Here is a 14,840-nt window from a genome sequence, read left to right on the forward strand (position 1 = left end):
GAGAAGACTCTTGAGAGTCCCTTGGACTGCAAGGAGGTCCAACCAATCCATCCTAAAGGAGATCAGTCCTGGGATTTCTTTGGAAGGACTCGTGCTAAAGCTGAAACTCCAATACTTTGGCCATCTCATGCGAAGAGATGATTCATTTGAAAAGACCCTGATGCTGGAAAAGATTGAAGGCAGGAGGAGAAGGGGACGACAGAGGATGAGATGGCTGGATGGCATCACCGACTCGATGGACATGAGTTTGAGTGAACTCTGGGAGTTGGTGATGGACAGGGAGACCTGGCATGCTGTGATTCATTGGGTCGCAAAGAATTGGACACGACTGAGCGACTGAACTGAACTGAACCTTCCAGAAAAGTTCTCCCTTGAACATGATTCCATTGTATCTTCAATATCCTTATCAATTTGCTACTTACAAGGGTCGAAAGTTTAGATTGCTTTAAAGTCCTGTCTATCTATGTATGCCAACTTTCCACTCCCTTTCCTTAAAGGGCTATGCCAGGCTCTGTATTAGACACCAGAGATATAGTGAGGACAAAACAGGTTTCTACTCAACAATCCCCTGGCAAACATACTCACTGTCAAGGAGTTACCCACTGTCTCCCTTCTGTCCCTACTGCACCTGGGAACACACCCCTTTGCCAGCTGTGTCCTTATCAATCTGTATGTAACCAATCTGTGTGTGCCGGTCTCTTCCACAATCTAGATCTCTAGATTTCACAGTACCTCTAGTATCTCTAGATTCCAGAGTACCACAGGGCTCAGAGCTCAGCATGTAGTAGGTACTCAATCACTGTGGGCAGCATTAACCCACATCATAATAAACAAACTTCACTATAAAGATTATATACCCAAACACAGGATTTCCCTGGTGGTCCTGCTGCTGCTAAGTCACTTCAGTCATGTCCGACTCTGTGCGACCCCAAAGACGGTAGCCCACCAGGCTCCCCCGTCCCTGGGATTCTCCAGCAAGAACACTGGAGTGGGTTGCCATTTCCTTCTCCAACGCATCAAAGTGAAAAGTGAAAGTGAAGTCGCTCAGTTGTGTCCGACTCCTCACAACCCCATGGACTGCAGCCTACCAGGCTCCTCTGCCCATGGGATTTTACAGGCAAGAGTACTGGAGTGGGTTGCCATTGCCTTCTCCTCCCTGGTGGTCCAGTGGTTAAGAATTCGCCTTGCAATGGGGGGGACTCAGGTTTGATCCCTGGTTGGGAAACTAAGATACCACATCCATGGAGTCACCAAGGACTTAGGGACTAAACAACAACAAAATCCTGTGGAGCAACTAAGCCCCTGTACCACAACTACTGAGCCTGCACACTCCAGAACCCATGTGCTGCAACTCGAGAGTCTGTGTACTGTAATGAAATATCCTGCACGCCACAGTAAGACCCAATGCAGCCAAATAAATAATTTTTTAAATAATAATAATAATATATAGATAAATACATGTAGACAGAGATGCTTGTACATACCTTCTCAAGTGCCAGGCTCAATCACACACACAGTTCATTACAAAAAGGCCATTTTACACAACTGCTGAGATTTAAATAAAGTTTGTATTTATAGATGGTGACATTAAGTCACATTCTGGGACCTGCAATAAACCTTTATGGCCCTTTATTTACCCAGAAATGTCCTTTTCTGTATCTCTAGGTAAAGTTAGAGTGAGTTTGGGGAACCAGTGTGTGCCTCAGCTAATACAATCACAACCACTCTGATAAATGCTACTCTCTTTTTGAAATAATGTTTTGTTATTGAGTCCTATTTCCTCTAAACTTTATGAATTCAAGTGCGTAACATGTGGGGGAAGGAGCCTGTCCTCTGAAGGGTTATCTTTCACGTCTTCCATGCACTTTCCAAAGCTAGTCAAGCAACTCAACAGTCAGACTCTGAGGAACCCACAATTGATTTGGGAAGACATGTTTGGGTACTGGGAGAAACACAGAATTTATATACTTTGAAATATGATGATATTAGCAAAGCTAAAGATCAATAGAAACCAGTAAAAAACATAAAAATGCTAATTTAATATTTTCACTTGCCACTCTCTTCAATCTTTGTTATTAAGTAGGTAATATGTGCCTTTGCTATTAAATGTAAACCTAAATTTAGAATATACCCCTACAATGCAAATTTTGCTGATAAAAGGTGCTTCCAAAACTTAATGCTGCTGCTGCTGCTGCTAAGCCGCTTCAGTCGTGTCCGACTCTGTGCGACCCCATGGACTGCAGCCTATCAGGCTTCTCTGTCCATGGGATTCTCCAGGCAAGAACACTGGAGTGGGTTGCCATTTCCTTCTCCAGTGCACGAAAGTGGAAAGTGAAAGTGAAGTCGCTCAGTCATGTCTGACTCTTAGCGACCCCATGGACTGCAGGCTACCAGGCTCCTCCGTCCATGGGATTTTCCAGGCAACAGTACTGGAGTGGGGTGCCATTGCCTTCTCCCTCCAAAACTTAATAATGGTTTACAAATTGGTAAATAGCCCCTATTTAGGCAGAGCCAATTTTTTATAGACCACAATAATGATGGACAACAGGGAAAATCTTTTATCAAAGCAATCACTTTCACAGTTCAACTTCTGTACATCCTTCACATGCACGTGCACACACACACAGACACACATACAAGCCAGAAGTGCCAAAAAAATGGGAGAAGAATGTACCTCACTTAGGGTGTGTCGGAGGAGAACTTCCACTTTGCAGGTAGAGTTCTGGGTTCAGATCCCAGCTCTACAGCCCTTCAAAGCAGTGTGACTTTGGGGAAGTTGCTTACTCTCTCTGAACCTCAGTTTCTTCATTTCTAAAATGGTGGGGAGGTGGAGGCGTAACACTGCCAGCTTTGCATGGATCTTGTGAGTTAACCTCCCAGATGAGCTGTCACAAGGGAAAGTGGAAAGTACTTGAACTTCCTTCCTTTGATTTCCTCTGTCCACTCTCTCAGGCAGAAGCAACCAAGGAGCAGAACAGCTAAAAGGCAGAAAAGGAAGGAAAAGAAGTGGGCACTGACACAAACCGGAACTGGATGCCCCCTCTTTCTCTCCTGCCCTTTACCTGTCAGGAAGGTGTGTGATTAGAATTTGAACATCGAGTATAATGTTTAAAAATATATATTCTGGGTGATCTTGTAACAAGTATTTAAGGGTCAGTTTGTTGTTCTTGTCATTTTGCACACACCTTAACCAAGACTTGTCTAGTGGTTCAAAGGAATCCCTTGGTAACAAACTTATTGGGATGGTTTGTATCCCATAAGAACACAGGTACCACATCATGTATACTGTTCAGCAAGTGGCTTAAGTGCTGGAGAGCAGTTAGTAGTAAAGGGTCCTAAGAAAATAGATCTTAAAAAAAAATAGAAACATAGTGAACAAAAGCCCACTATGCTCTAAGGTGACTTGTTTTCATGTTTTAGAAACTTGTCCTATCTCCCTCTGAACTCTTAGTAACCATTAACAAGTAAGTTACAGGATAGACTAGCCTTGGAATCTCATTTGGGAATCTCCTCATTTTGGGAGTTCACAGAAAATACTACATCACAAACTCCTTTTTGTTAAAAACAAAAAAACAAAAACTCTTCCCAGGGTCAAACTCCACAACCAATCAAAATATTGCACTTTTAACACAGGGATGGGGGGGCTATCGCTAGAGAGAGGATAGCTCTAACTAGTCTGTCCCTTGGATCTGAGGGTTCTAAGAAAGGTCTCGCCAAGTTCACCAAGACTTCAGGCCACCCCAAAACCCACTATCCATTTGGTGCTTTTGATTGCTGGAGGATACACGCTGAGGCGGTTGAGAACCAGCCACTTTTCACGTTTACTTAAGGAATCATGAGCAGTGGCAGAGAAGATGATGGAATTTGGGATACCATTCACTGAGATGCAAGGAAGCCTCTGAGTGCTGTTTCCACACTTTGATTATGAAAGGCATGCAGCCCCTTTCCAAGTAAATGTAGCTGTCCTCGGTTCCCACTACCCGAAGAGAAACCCTCAGCAGCATGCTCCGGAAATGTTTACAATTCATTTAAGATGCACATTATTTCTGAACACAATACTGAGGGACCCTTTCACTCATGTATTTTGAAATTTTCAAACGAACGGGTAAGTTTGGCTTCCATGTCGTTCTCATTTTTCCAAAATTGACATTAGGCACCGAAATTAGTTGAGGACAGAATCATTCCTTAGCTAGAATTTAGAACTTAACAACGGACACTTCCCAAGCTTTGTGGAGAGGATACCATTTTAAAATTGTACCGTAGGAGCTTTATCTTTAGACGAGACTACACCTAAAAGAAGAAAAGCCCATCCCCTCCTCCCAAGACACAAAAACAGCATAGCCCAAGCGCCCCGCTTCATACCCAGCCAATACAATAATGCTTTGTAAGCTGAGAGCAGCGCCCGGTATAGAAGCTAAGTATAAACAGCTGAGAAGGATTAGGCGGTAGCTCCATTCTCATTTACATGAAAATCCTCCAAGCATTGCTTTCCTCACTGGCTGCATGCGCAGAAGGAACTCTTTTGTGCCATAGCCACGCATACATTTGCATCCTTTGTCTTTACTTACCAGTCGAGGCTGTGGGCATGTGTGCTCTATTTCCTCCATGGTTTCTGAGGGAGGCTCATTGGAAAGGGATTTTGGGATACCTGTTTCTGACTCAGCATCAGTGGTAAGTACTGGCATGGCCAGTGAATGCTCCCTCCAGCTCTACACCCTCTGAGAGTCTCCTCCCAGGCAGCGAATGTTTTCTTTGTCACGTATTTTTCTCTTCCCCACCCATCCCCCTTCTTCATCCCTTCTGTCTTTTCCAGGGGGAAGTAAAGAGGTTACCCCCTAATCCCCCGCCCCTTTCCTCCTCCGAGAAACCAAAAGGCAAGGCCTCAGTTTATCACTATAACAACCAGACTGCACTGGAGCGGCGGGTGCGGGATACAGTACCTTATTTGCATGGAGCGCGCTGGTTGGCTACTGTCATCATAGTACCACTCCGCCGGGGAGCGGCCGGGCCCCATTGGCTGGCCGGCCGTGCCCACAGGGCCCGAACTTGCTGCTTTTGTTTCTTCTGTTTAATTCAGTTGCAAAGGTCTAGGACCATTCTGGGCCGGGGACCTCGGCTGCACAACCCAGATAAGGAAAAAACCGCGTCCTGAGATGCCCAGCACGCCTCGAGACAGAACATAGCAGATCTCCACTGAAAAAGGACCAAGTCCCTGACAGGAGTGTTTGATGTGCTGTAGTCAGAATTTTGCCAAATAGGAGTCACCCTGAAGACAAAGCCACTTTTGAGTCCAAACTCCTTGTGCCCACAATTGCCAGCTGGCCTCGGAGGACATATCAGGGCATTATTGTGAGCACCTGAGTTTTCACCCCCTTGACTGCACTGGCAGATCCCCTGAGGCACTGTAGCCCTGGCATTTACCCCTGGGGCTGCTCTGGGAGGAACTTTGAAGGAGGTAGATTGTCTTTGACAACCTGCCTCCCACTTCTGACTGCCCTCCACAATTGCTTCCTCCCTCAGCCACTCTCTCTCCCTCAACCTCCCCAGCTATTCTGACTTTCCTCAAGGAGGTCTTGCTGTTGTCTGCCCTTCGATACACTCGTCCTTGAACCTTTCCTTTGCTCCCATTCCCTAGGCACCCTGCTCTCAGCCAAATGCTCATGGCAATCACAGAAACATCCCAGATGGGGGTGGTAAAGATGGTGTGCCTTAAAGTCTAAATCGTCCAGGAATAACCACCACTTTAGGAAGACTTTCTGGAGACACACACCCAAAGGAAAGAACTTAATAAAAGTCATGATATTGGAATTTGCTTGTGGTCCAATGGTTAGGACTCCTTGCTCTCACTGCCAAGGGCCGGGGTTGGATCCCTGGTCTGGGTGATAAAAATCCCACAAGCCCATAGGGTAAGGGGGAAAAAACCTTGGTAATTGCTAGCATTTATTAAGCACAAGCACACTGCTAGGTACTTTACCTAGATCTTGTTTAATCTTCATAACAACCCAAAGAGGTCGATCTTATTATTATCCCCATTTTACTGGTGACAAAACTGAAATTTAGAGTAACTGTTCAGGGCCTCAAACTCACAAGCAGGAAAACTGGGATTGGAAGGATGCAGGGGTGGGAAGGTGGAAGGACGCAGCAGGTGTACTGGTAGGAAAAATATCTAGATAGAAATCCTTGGGCTTCTAAATCTTTCGTTTTAATCTATAGTAGTATGGCAACCCACTCCAGTGTTCTTGCCTGGAGAATCCCAATGACGGGGGAGCCTGGTGGGCTGCCGTCTATGGGGTCGCACAGAGTCAGACACGACTGAAGCAACTTAGCAGCAGCAGCAGTGGTTTTCATCCAAGTATGGTCAAGGACCAGCAGCACCAACTTCAGCATCACCTGAGAATTTGTTGGAAGTGTAAATTATTGGTCCCTCAAGACCTGGTTCAGTAGGTCTGGCTGGGACCAAAATCTGCATTTCTAACAAGATCGTAGGTGATGCTGATGCTGCAGGTTCATGGGCCATACCTAGAGAACCAGTAGTCCAAAGGATGGGATAAGAATACCTGCCCTGCCTCCTTCATAGAATTGGGGAGAGCAAATAAGATATCACGTGAAAGCCCTTTGTGAATTAGAATGTTCTATAGTAATGTAACGCGGCATTATTATTATGTTTTTAATCACTCTTCAAATTAGCAAAGAGAGCTAGCCTTACAAGAAAAACAAAATGGATTCTGCAGGAGATATTTATAGTTTGGTAGTTATAGATCCTGCAAATCAGAGTGACATCACTTGGCATTGCTAGACTTAAGAGAACTTCAGTGATGCAGGAATTCTGGTGATACTTGGGTCATCTGAAAAAGGACATTCCTACCTTATCTGCCTGCCTCAGTTCAGTTTAGTTCAGTCGCTCAATCGTGTCCGACTCTTTGCGACCCCATGAATCACAGCACGCCAGGCCTCCTGTCCATCACCAACTCCCAGGGTTCACTCAAACTCATGTCCATCGAGTCGGTGATGCCATCCAGCCATCTCATCCTCTGTCGTCCCCTTCTCCTCCTGCCCCCAATCCCTCCCAGCATCAGGGTCTTTTCCGATGAGTCCACTCTTCGCATGAGGTGGCCAAAGTACTGGAGTTTCAGCTTCAGCATCAGTCCTTCCAAAGAACACCCAGGACTGATCTCCTTTAGGGTGGATTGGTTGGATCTCCTAGCAGCACAAAATACCTCAAGCTGCAAGTTTGGCTCTACCAACCCCTTTTACTTGAAAGGGCCAACCCCTGCAATACATTTAGGAGTCTCTTTCCCACCTATACTAGGTGATATGGGAAGGAGATTGTCCGTTCGGTCTTAATACTTTCATTGCCTCGCAGTAGTGGCTCTCCTAAAGAGCAGTGCCACAGCCCTGGGAACTTGTCAGAAATTCTTGGGCCCCACCCCAGACCTACCGAGTCAGAAACTCAGGTGGTAGAGGCCAGGAATCTGAGTTTTAATGAATCCTCTGGGTTTTGGAGGCATTCTGCCATACCCTAAAGTTTAAGAACCACTGCCTAAAGCCACAAGATCCACTGAAAATCACCTAGCCCCCAAACCTTCACTGTGCTCCAGGCCACTGAGCTCCCAGCTTGGTTTGTAATTGGTCCTCTAATTCCCCCTTCAGAGTGGGAGGCTCACCTGTGCCCATTTAGCAGAGTCTTGGTGACTAGTGGAGTCCCTGTGAACCCCTCTTGCCCCAGAGCCTAGACTGTGTGGTTATCCCCCACCTTTTCGGTTGTCAGAGCGGGCAGATACCCTCTTCTTCCCCTCTTCATTCTCCCCTGCCACATCAAAACAAGATGCTGCCTCTGCTTAAAATGTCTTCACTGTGTCACCCAAGTCAGACCTTTAGCTAATAGTGCCACTATGTGCTAGATCCAAGTCGAACCTGACACATTATCAGCCTAAGTCCCTGAACCTCAAAATTTGGACCTCTACCTGCTGTGACTGTCAGCTCTATAACTAACTCCATTCCCACTAATCCTACCCCAGCCTGTCTTGGCTCCTCATGCTCCTCTTTCCATAGCCCAGTAGTTGAAGCTCACAGATCTAATGAGAAATAAACTCTTTCAGGCACTGGTCTGAGAGGGGCCTTTACCAGATTCACCCACTCTGGGGGGGTCAGTCTTGGCTGCTATTGCAACCTGATTCAGGAACTTCTTAATACCTGAATGGGTTATTGTAACTTCGGGCTTTGTGATGCTATTAGGATGATTAAGAATGACCAGTTAATTACATAATATAGAATTAAATATTTCATAATCCTCTGGTGCAGGGGTCCCCAACCTGTGGGATCTGATGCCTGATGATGTGAGATGGAGCTGATGTAATAGAAATAAAGTACAAAATAAATGTGATTCGCTTGAATCACTCCAAAACCATTCCTCCCACCCGTCCATGGAAAAATTGTCTTCCATGAACCTGGTCCCTGGTGCCAAAAAGGTTGGGGACCGCTGCTCTAGGGGATATATGGGAGGATGACTATAAAGGGATAGCAGGAGGGAGGTTACTGGGGTTATGGAATCGTTCTGTATCCTGATTATAATAACAGTTACACAAATCTATGCACAATGTTAACACTGTTTAAAAACATAAAACTCCATGGATGACATTGGTCAGTACATGCTACATACTTCAGAGAGTTCATACCCTTTGGCCCCAGAACTTTCCCTTGGGAATTTATCCCCAAAGAAATAATCAGAAGCTCATAAATAGTTTCAAAGATGTTAATGCTGACTTATTTACAAAAGGCAAAAAAAAAAAAGTGATACAATTTACAGCAATAGGAAAAAGTTAAAAATAAAATACATACATATGTTATTATACATGCATTAAGAATCATGTTTTGAAGAAAAACTAATGCTAGGGGAACGTGTAAAGATTGTGTCAGATGAGAAAATCAGGTCACAACATATGATTCTGGAAATAACCCCAATTTTGCGATATGTATTAATACATCCTAGGATAAAGCACTGAAGGGAAATAGATCACGATATTAAGATGGAATTATGGGGGGTTTGGGCTTCTGTTTTACATTTTCCTGCCTATAACAGTTGGGGGGAAAATTAACATTATTACCCTTTCTCGCAAAAGGGATCAAGAGCCAGATACGGGGCACGCAGAGGTTAGCACACGAACAAACAGAAAGGTGCAGGGAGTCGGTGAAAGGAAACTAAGTTGAAAGTCAAGAGCGATGCTGGGGAGTCCTATCAGCAGTTAGCCGAAGCAAAGGGAGTGTGTTGGAAGCAGGGTGTTCAGAAAATCCCCAGGGAACTTTCGGGGACTGGGCTCTTGCATCTTGCAACCTTGCATCTTGTATCTTCGTGAGGACTTGTTAGATTAGCGCTGCCCCTCCCAAGCACCACCATCTTTTCCGGCTACCATTTATCAAGCGCCTCTTATGCTCTTAGCACTATGCTAGGTACTTAGAGTGGGCTACTTGTAACCCCCTCAACATCTGATCAGGTGAGGAAACCGTCATAGGGACCTTCACTTCAGCTAGGAAGAGACCTAAGTATGACATCATTCTTCCCGCAAGCGCTCTTCACTTCAACATCGCATTGCTGGAAATACTCTTCCCAAAGATCTGCAGGGAAAAACTAAAATAATCTGTTCGGACCAGAAACTGTCCGAGCTTTGCCTGATGCCTGAGGCCTTCCCTTTTTTGTCAATGGGAAGCCAGCACCTGCATCTCTCCTGAGGGAATTATCTGGCCGCCGAAAGCCCCGCCCTCAGCCTCCCCGAATGTAACCTTTCGAAGCTGAAGGGCCAGAAAAGGAACCATCCACACCCCCAAGAGCTCTCAGCCAATGACTGAGAGGATTCAGTGTATAAACACCCTACTGCTAAGATCCCCTGGAGGAGGAAATGGCAACCCACTCCTATATTCTTGCCTGGGAAATCCCGTGGACAGAGGAGCCTGGCAGGCTACAGTCCATGGAGTCGCAAAGAGTCAGACAGGACTGAGCTACTAAGCACGCACCCACACACTCAGTTCTCAAGTGGGATAATTGAGTCTACACTGTTCTACACTGACTGCCAGAGTTCCCCAGGGGGATTAAGTTCAACTTCCCATGGTGGTAGCTGCTTGACATAGGCCACAAATTGTACTGGTTGTCTTCCTTTCCTTGGCTCCCTTGCCCACACTCCTGTGGATGTTGCCCAGATTCACCTCCGCATTTAACTACTTGAACTTGAATTCTCCTCTCAGGGTCTGCTTCTAAGGGATCTACAACTAATACCATTTCAGAGTCCCATCATAAAGTTCTAACATGATGTATTTCTTATGGCAAATACCTTTCATATCCTCATCACATGTGGATAAAAATGAGTCTTAACAACGTATGCCTATTTTTTAAAAACCAGGCATTACATTTAAGCCTGCTCTTCTTTAAAAATACCTTTCCCTTTTCCTCCATCTTTAATCCAGTCATGCTCCTATAAATTTTATATCCATTGTACACAAATGTTAAGTCAACCATACTGAAAATTTTAGAAGTTTGTATGTCCCTATATACATTATACTGCCTTTCAGGGTGAGGGGGTGGGGATGGGTGATGTGCCTCAAGGCTTTCAGGATCTTATTTCCTAGACCAGGGATTAAAACCAGGCCCTCAGCAGTGAAAGCGCCAAGTCCTAACCACTGGACCACCAGGGAATTCCCTATAGTGATCTTAATATTTATAAAGAAGGCCATATGTGAAAACTTCCTTCCAAATCCTCCCCCCGCCTTACCAGCATTCCTGAGTTCACTATTTCTTCCTCTTTTCCTTTACCCTTCATTTTCTTCATCTTCTCAGATTTACTTCAGATAAGGTATATGACTACAAGGAAAGGACATGGAAAGAACCAGTTCACAGAACTTAAGGTTTCCCAGAAACCACTCTGACCATCTATGGAATTTTGTGACTTTCATGGCTCTATATTGAATCAGTTCCCCAGTTTTCTACATGTAGCTGACAGTTTGGACCTAAAATCTGATGTAGCCCAGAAAAAAAAAAGTTCACCATCTAAGTAATGAAACTCAGGAGTTACTCCTTTTCACTCACTCCAGGGAAACTGTGGTGATAAAAGTTTTGGGTAAAGCCTTTCACCCCTCACTTGTTTCTTTTACACAGTGAATTCTATCATCTGGGACTGACAAGTTTTAATACTGAAAATTTTCAAATGAGCAAACAGATTCAGAGAGGTTAAGTAACTTGAGCAAGGTCATAGAGTAAGTGGCAGAAGTATACTTGAGTCCAGGTCCTCCTGAAGCAAAGTTCAACTCTCTTTTCTACCAGATTACACTGCCTTACTTAGATTTGTTAACAAGGTCGCTGAGCTAACTCATGCATATCTCATCACCCCAAATAACCTCTCCACCTCTTTTCTATTGAATCCATGTAACATGAAGCACTCTTCACTTGTATTCATTCAGTTCATTTCCTACCTCTGAAACCACGGACCTGGACTCATTGTAGGGGCTCAAGTTTACAGAAGCATTGCCCAATTCACCAGTGGGTCAAGAGGGAGGTTGATACAGGCCATTAGGGGAAAAAATAATGATGGGACAGAAAAAGCAGTAAGTTTCAAAACTTTTTGTTTGAAAAACAAACTCAAGAAGATAGAAAGTGCTTTATTTTATTCTTGACATGGATTTTCTTCTTTTTCCAGCTTCTAGAATAACCAGAAAAGAATTATCCTCATTTATTTGACCAGAATTTATTGAGTCTGTTATGCAGAGTTTTAAGGTGCTAGGGAGCAACTGCACAGACTCAACATGAGAAACCTACTGCATGAATGAAAATGCCATTCACAAAATGTCACCTATCATCTTATATTTTAAAGAAATAAATATTTGACATAAGTCAGAGAGATGAACGGGAAGGAGCACCAGTTCTTAGCACTCATGGACACCAGACTATAATGGTTATGCCTGTGTTTGAGAAGGTCCTAAAAGAGAGAAGTTGTTTTTATCAAAATGAGATGTATTTATCTACATGCTGATGTAAAATCAGTTGTAAATATGACATATGTTGTTTTGCTCTAGCAAAACAGATATGATAGCAGCTTTTGTGCATAAATTAAAGTTGCCCTTAGCTAGAATAAATCATTCTTATTGACATTAGCAGCTGTGTAGTCAGTAAAGAATTATTGTTGCTATTACTTGGTGGTATTTATAAACACTTTTATTTTCCAAGTGCTTTACAATCACTTATTGTCTAATTAATATCTAATCATCTGTTTACAAGTAATAATCATGCATGTAGAGCAGTTTAATCAAAACTCCAAATGCAGCCACCATCATACTTGAGAATGTTATGTAAATTTTTGTCCCTTCTTGACGGGGCTTGGGTCCAGACATATGGCCGAAACAGATAATACAGCAGAAAAAAAATGAATAAAGATTCCTCACTTGGATTTGAGCATAATTTGGAATCACAGCTTTTTGCATGCCAAATATATTATCTGAATGTCAGCGGGTAAGAATATAGGTAATTTTCAATGCTTAATGGCTCAATTACACAGTTATATAAAATTTTTTATTTATTTAAGGCACAAAAATGGATGATAGTTTATAATACATGCTCAAGGGCAGGCACCAATTTAACATGGGAACTGTTAGTCAATCACTGTTTCAGTGATTTTTCAGGAAAAGAGATCAAATGTAGCAAAGGTGGCTTAGAGACCTTCAAGGTTAATCTATCCAGGTTCACGTGTAGATGAAGCTATGGCCAGTACAAACCCCTGCCATTCTTAATTATCCACTGTATGTGGATGTACTGCTATCTCCCTTGGGTCTCCCCAAGTGTTATTCTATAAGCAATTATGGGAACCATGAAAGCATTTTTTAAGCAGATGAATGATATGCATACTAATCCAGCCTTTTTCCTCTAGGATAAATTTTCCTACAAGTCAAATTGCTGAGTCAGAGGACTTGCATTTTTAAGGTTTTATATACATTTTTGGGGTTACTTTATCGAGTTGTCCTCCAGAATATGACACTATTTGTCCTCCAAATCAACACTTCTTCTGATAATCCCCAAGAGGTGTCTTTCTTGGTTATTGATCTGCCATTACCAGTTTTCTTCCTTCTTGCTTTCTCCCCAGGCATAGTTTCCCAGTACTGCAGCAAATACTGCAGGATTCTGGCCCCTGGCCTTCTGGATCTGCTATAAATATGCTTGACTGGCAAGGGAGGCATCAAGACCATCTGATGTCAAGATGGATAAATTCATTCACAAGTAAACTAGTATTACACTCCTTGGACTTTATACTAATTCATTTGAATAGCTTGGACTCCAAAGTGAAATTTTCATCTTGTGAACCCTGTGCAGTCTTTGAATGCTCAAAGAGAGACTTGGTTTAACCTTTGGTATTAGTTTCCTATTGCTGTTATAACAATTTACCACAAATACAGTGGCTTAAAACACCACAAATTTATCATCTTAAAGTTCTTAAAATTGCCATAGGTGATTTAAAGTGCCTATACTTAGTGGGCTAAAGTCAATATATCAGCAAGACTGCCTTTCTCCTGGAGCCTCCAGAGGTGACTTTTTCCAGCTTCTAGAACTGCCAGCATTACTTGGCTCACAGCCCTCTTCCTTCCATTTCAAAAACAGCAGTTGCACCCCTCTAGCCTCTGCTTCAGTAGTCACATCCCTTAATTCTCCTGCCTGCCTTTTTCCCTTGAAAAGACCCCTGTGGGACTTCCCTGGCAGTCCAGCGGTTGAGAATCCACCTGCCATTACAGGGGATGCAGAGAAACAGGATCCTACATGCCTCGAGACAACTAAGCCCGCATACCACAACTACTGAGCCCTCGCCATTCGGGGCACAAGCACCGCAACTAGAGAGAAGCCCATGCACCCCAACAAAGAGCCCGCAGGCCACAAGGAAGATCCACACGCCACAACTAAGACCCAACACAGCCAAATTAATAAATACATATATATATATATATATATGTGTGTGTGTGTATATATATATATATATATATATTTTAAAAAGACCCTTGTGATGACATTGGGTCCACGTGGGTGATGCAGGATGCTTATTCCCTTCACAAGAACTTTAACCTAATTACATCTGTAAAATCCCTTTTGCCATGAAAAGTGACACATTTCCCAGGTTCTGGGAATTAGGATGTGGCCATCCTGAGGGGGAGGGTACATCATTCTGCCTATCACACTTTCCTTAGCATGAGCTGGACCTGGTATCTCATTTCCAGATATTGGAACAATACATTGCCTGTAATTTTAATACTTAGTAATTTATGAAACTGTACTCTGTATCAGGCATAAGCACTATACCAGGTTTGCAGGAAAGAATCAATGATTAGAAGGGTTTTGTAGTTTGTCCAAAGTCATGGAGCCAGACAATGGCAGAGTGGAGTTTCAAACTCAGGTCTGCTGGACTTCAAAGCCCCTCCTCACCACGTGCTTCCTCTGTAGCTCATTTCCCATGCTCTGCTTGGTTCGCTCTCTTTGGCTAGCTTTCTGGTTGAAAGCTTTTCATTTAGTTTGACATTAAATGGTACAATCTAGCTAGATAAAACCTTTTATTAGGCCCCTATAAATCTCCTTTTGGAGTCATTCAGTAGGTGCCAGTGGAGGATGTCATCTTGAAACGCTCCTTCAAGTTGATGTCTTCATGTCTTCTAATAAATCTTCAAAAAAGTGGCATCAGATGGGCTCTTCCTCCATCATACAAGCAGAAGTGGACCCTCCCCCCCCAGGTTATCTTCTGTGAGTGAAATGTAAATCTCTGAATAATATCAGGTGGTGCTGGTGAAAACTGATCATTCCAAAGGCCCCCAACTATCAATATACC

At 43.6% G+C, this 14,840-nt stretch overlaps 1 protein-coding gene across 11 annotated transcripts in view; it reads right to left on the bottom strand.

Moving 5' to 3' along the window:
- PCYT1B (phosphate cytidylyltransferase 1B, choline) overlaps positions 1-14,840 on the bottom strand; it is a 147,252-nt gene that overhangs the window by 116,939 nt on the left and 15,473 nt on the right. For 2 of the 11 annotated variants that reach the window (XM_086389376.1, XM_086389365.1), the window contains exon 1: positions 4,569-4,889. The exons of 2 other annotated variants lie outside the window; for them this stretch is intronic. In XM_086389376.1, the coding sequence (XP_086245502.1) occupies positions 4,569-4,685 (117 nt within the window). In that variant the 5' untranslated portion in view covers positions 4,686-4,889. Of the gene's footprint in view, positions 1-2,674; positions 2,979-4,362; positions 4,498-4,568; positions 4,910-4,940; positions 5,117-14,840 lie in introns of those variants that run through there. 7 more of the 11 variants (XM_086389366.1, XM_086389372.1, XM_086389364.1 and 4 more) reach the window with 7 other exon arrangements.

The sequence above is a fragment of the Bos grunniens genome, chromosome X, assembly GCF_055505025.1.
Source record: "Bos grunniens cultivar Pamir isolate PY7600 chromosome X, Bosgru_T2T1.0, whole genome shotgun sequence".
NCBI lineage: Eukaryota > Metazoa > Chordata > Mammalia > Artiodactyla > Bovidae > Bos > Bos grunniens.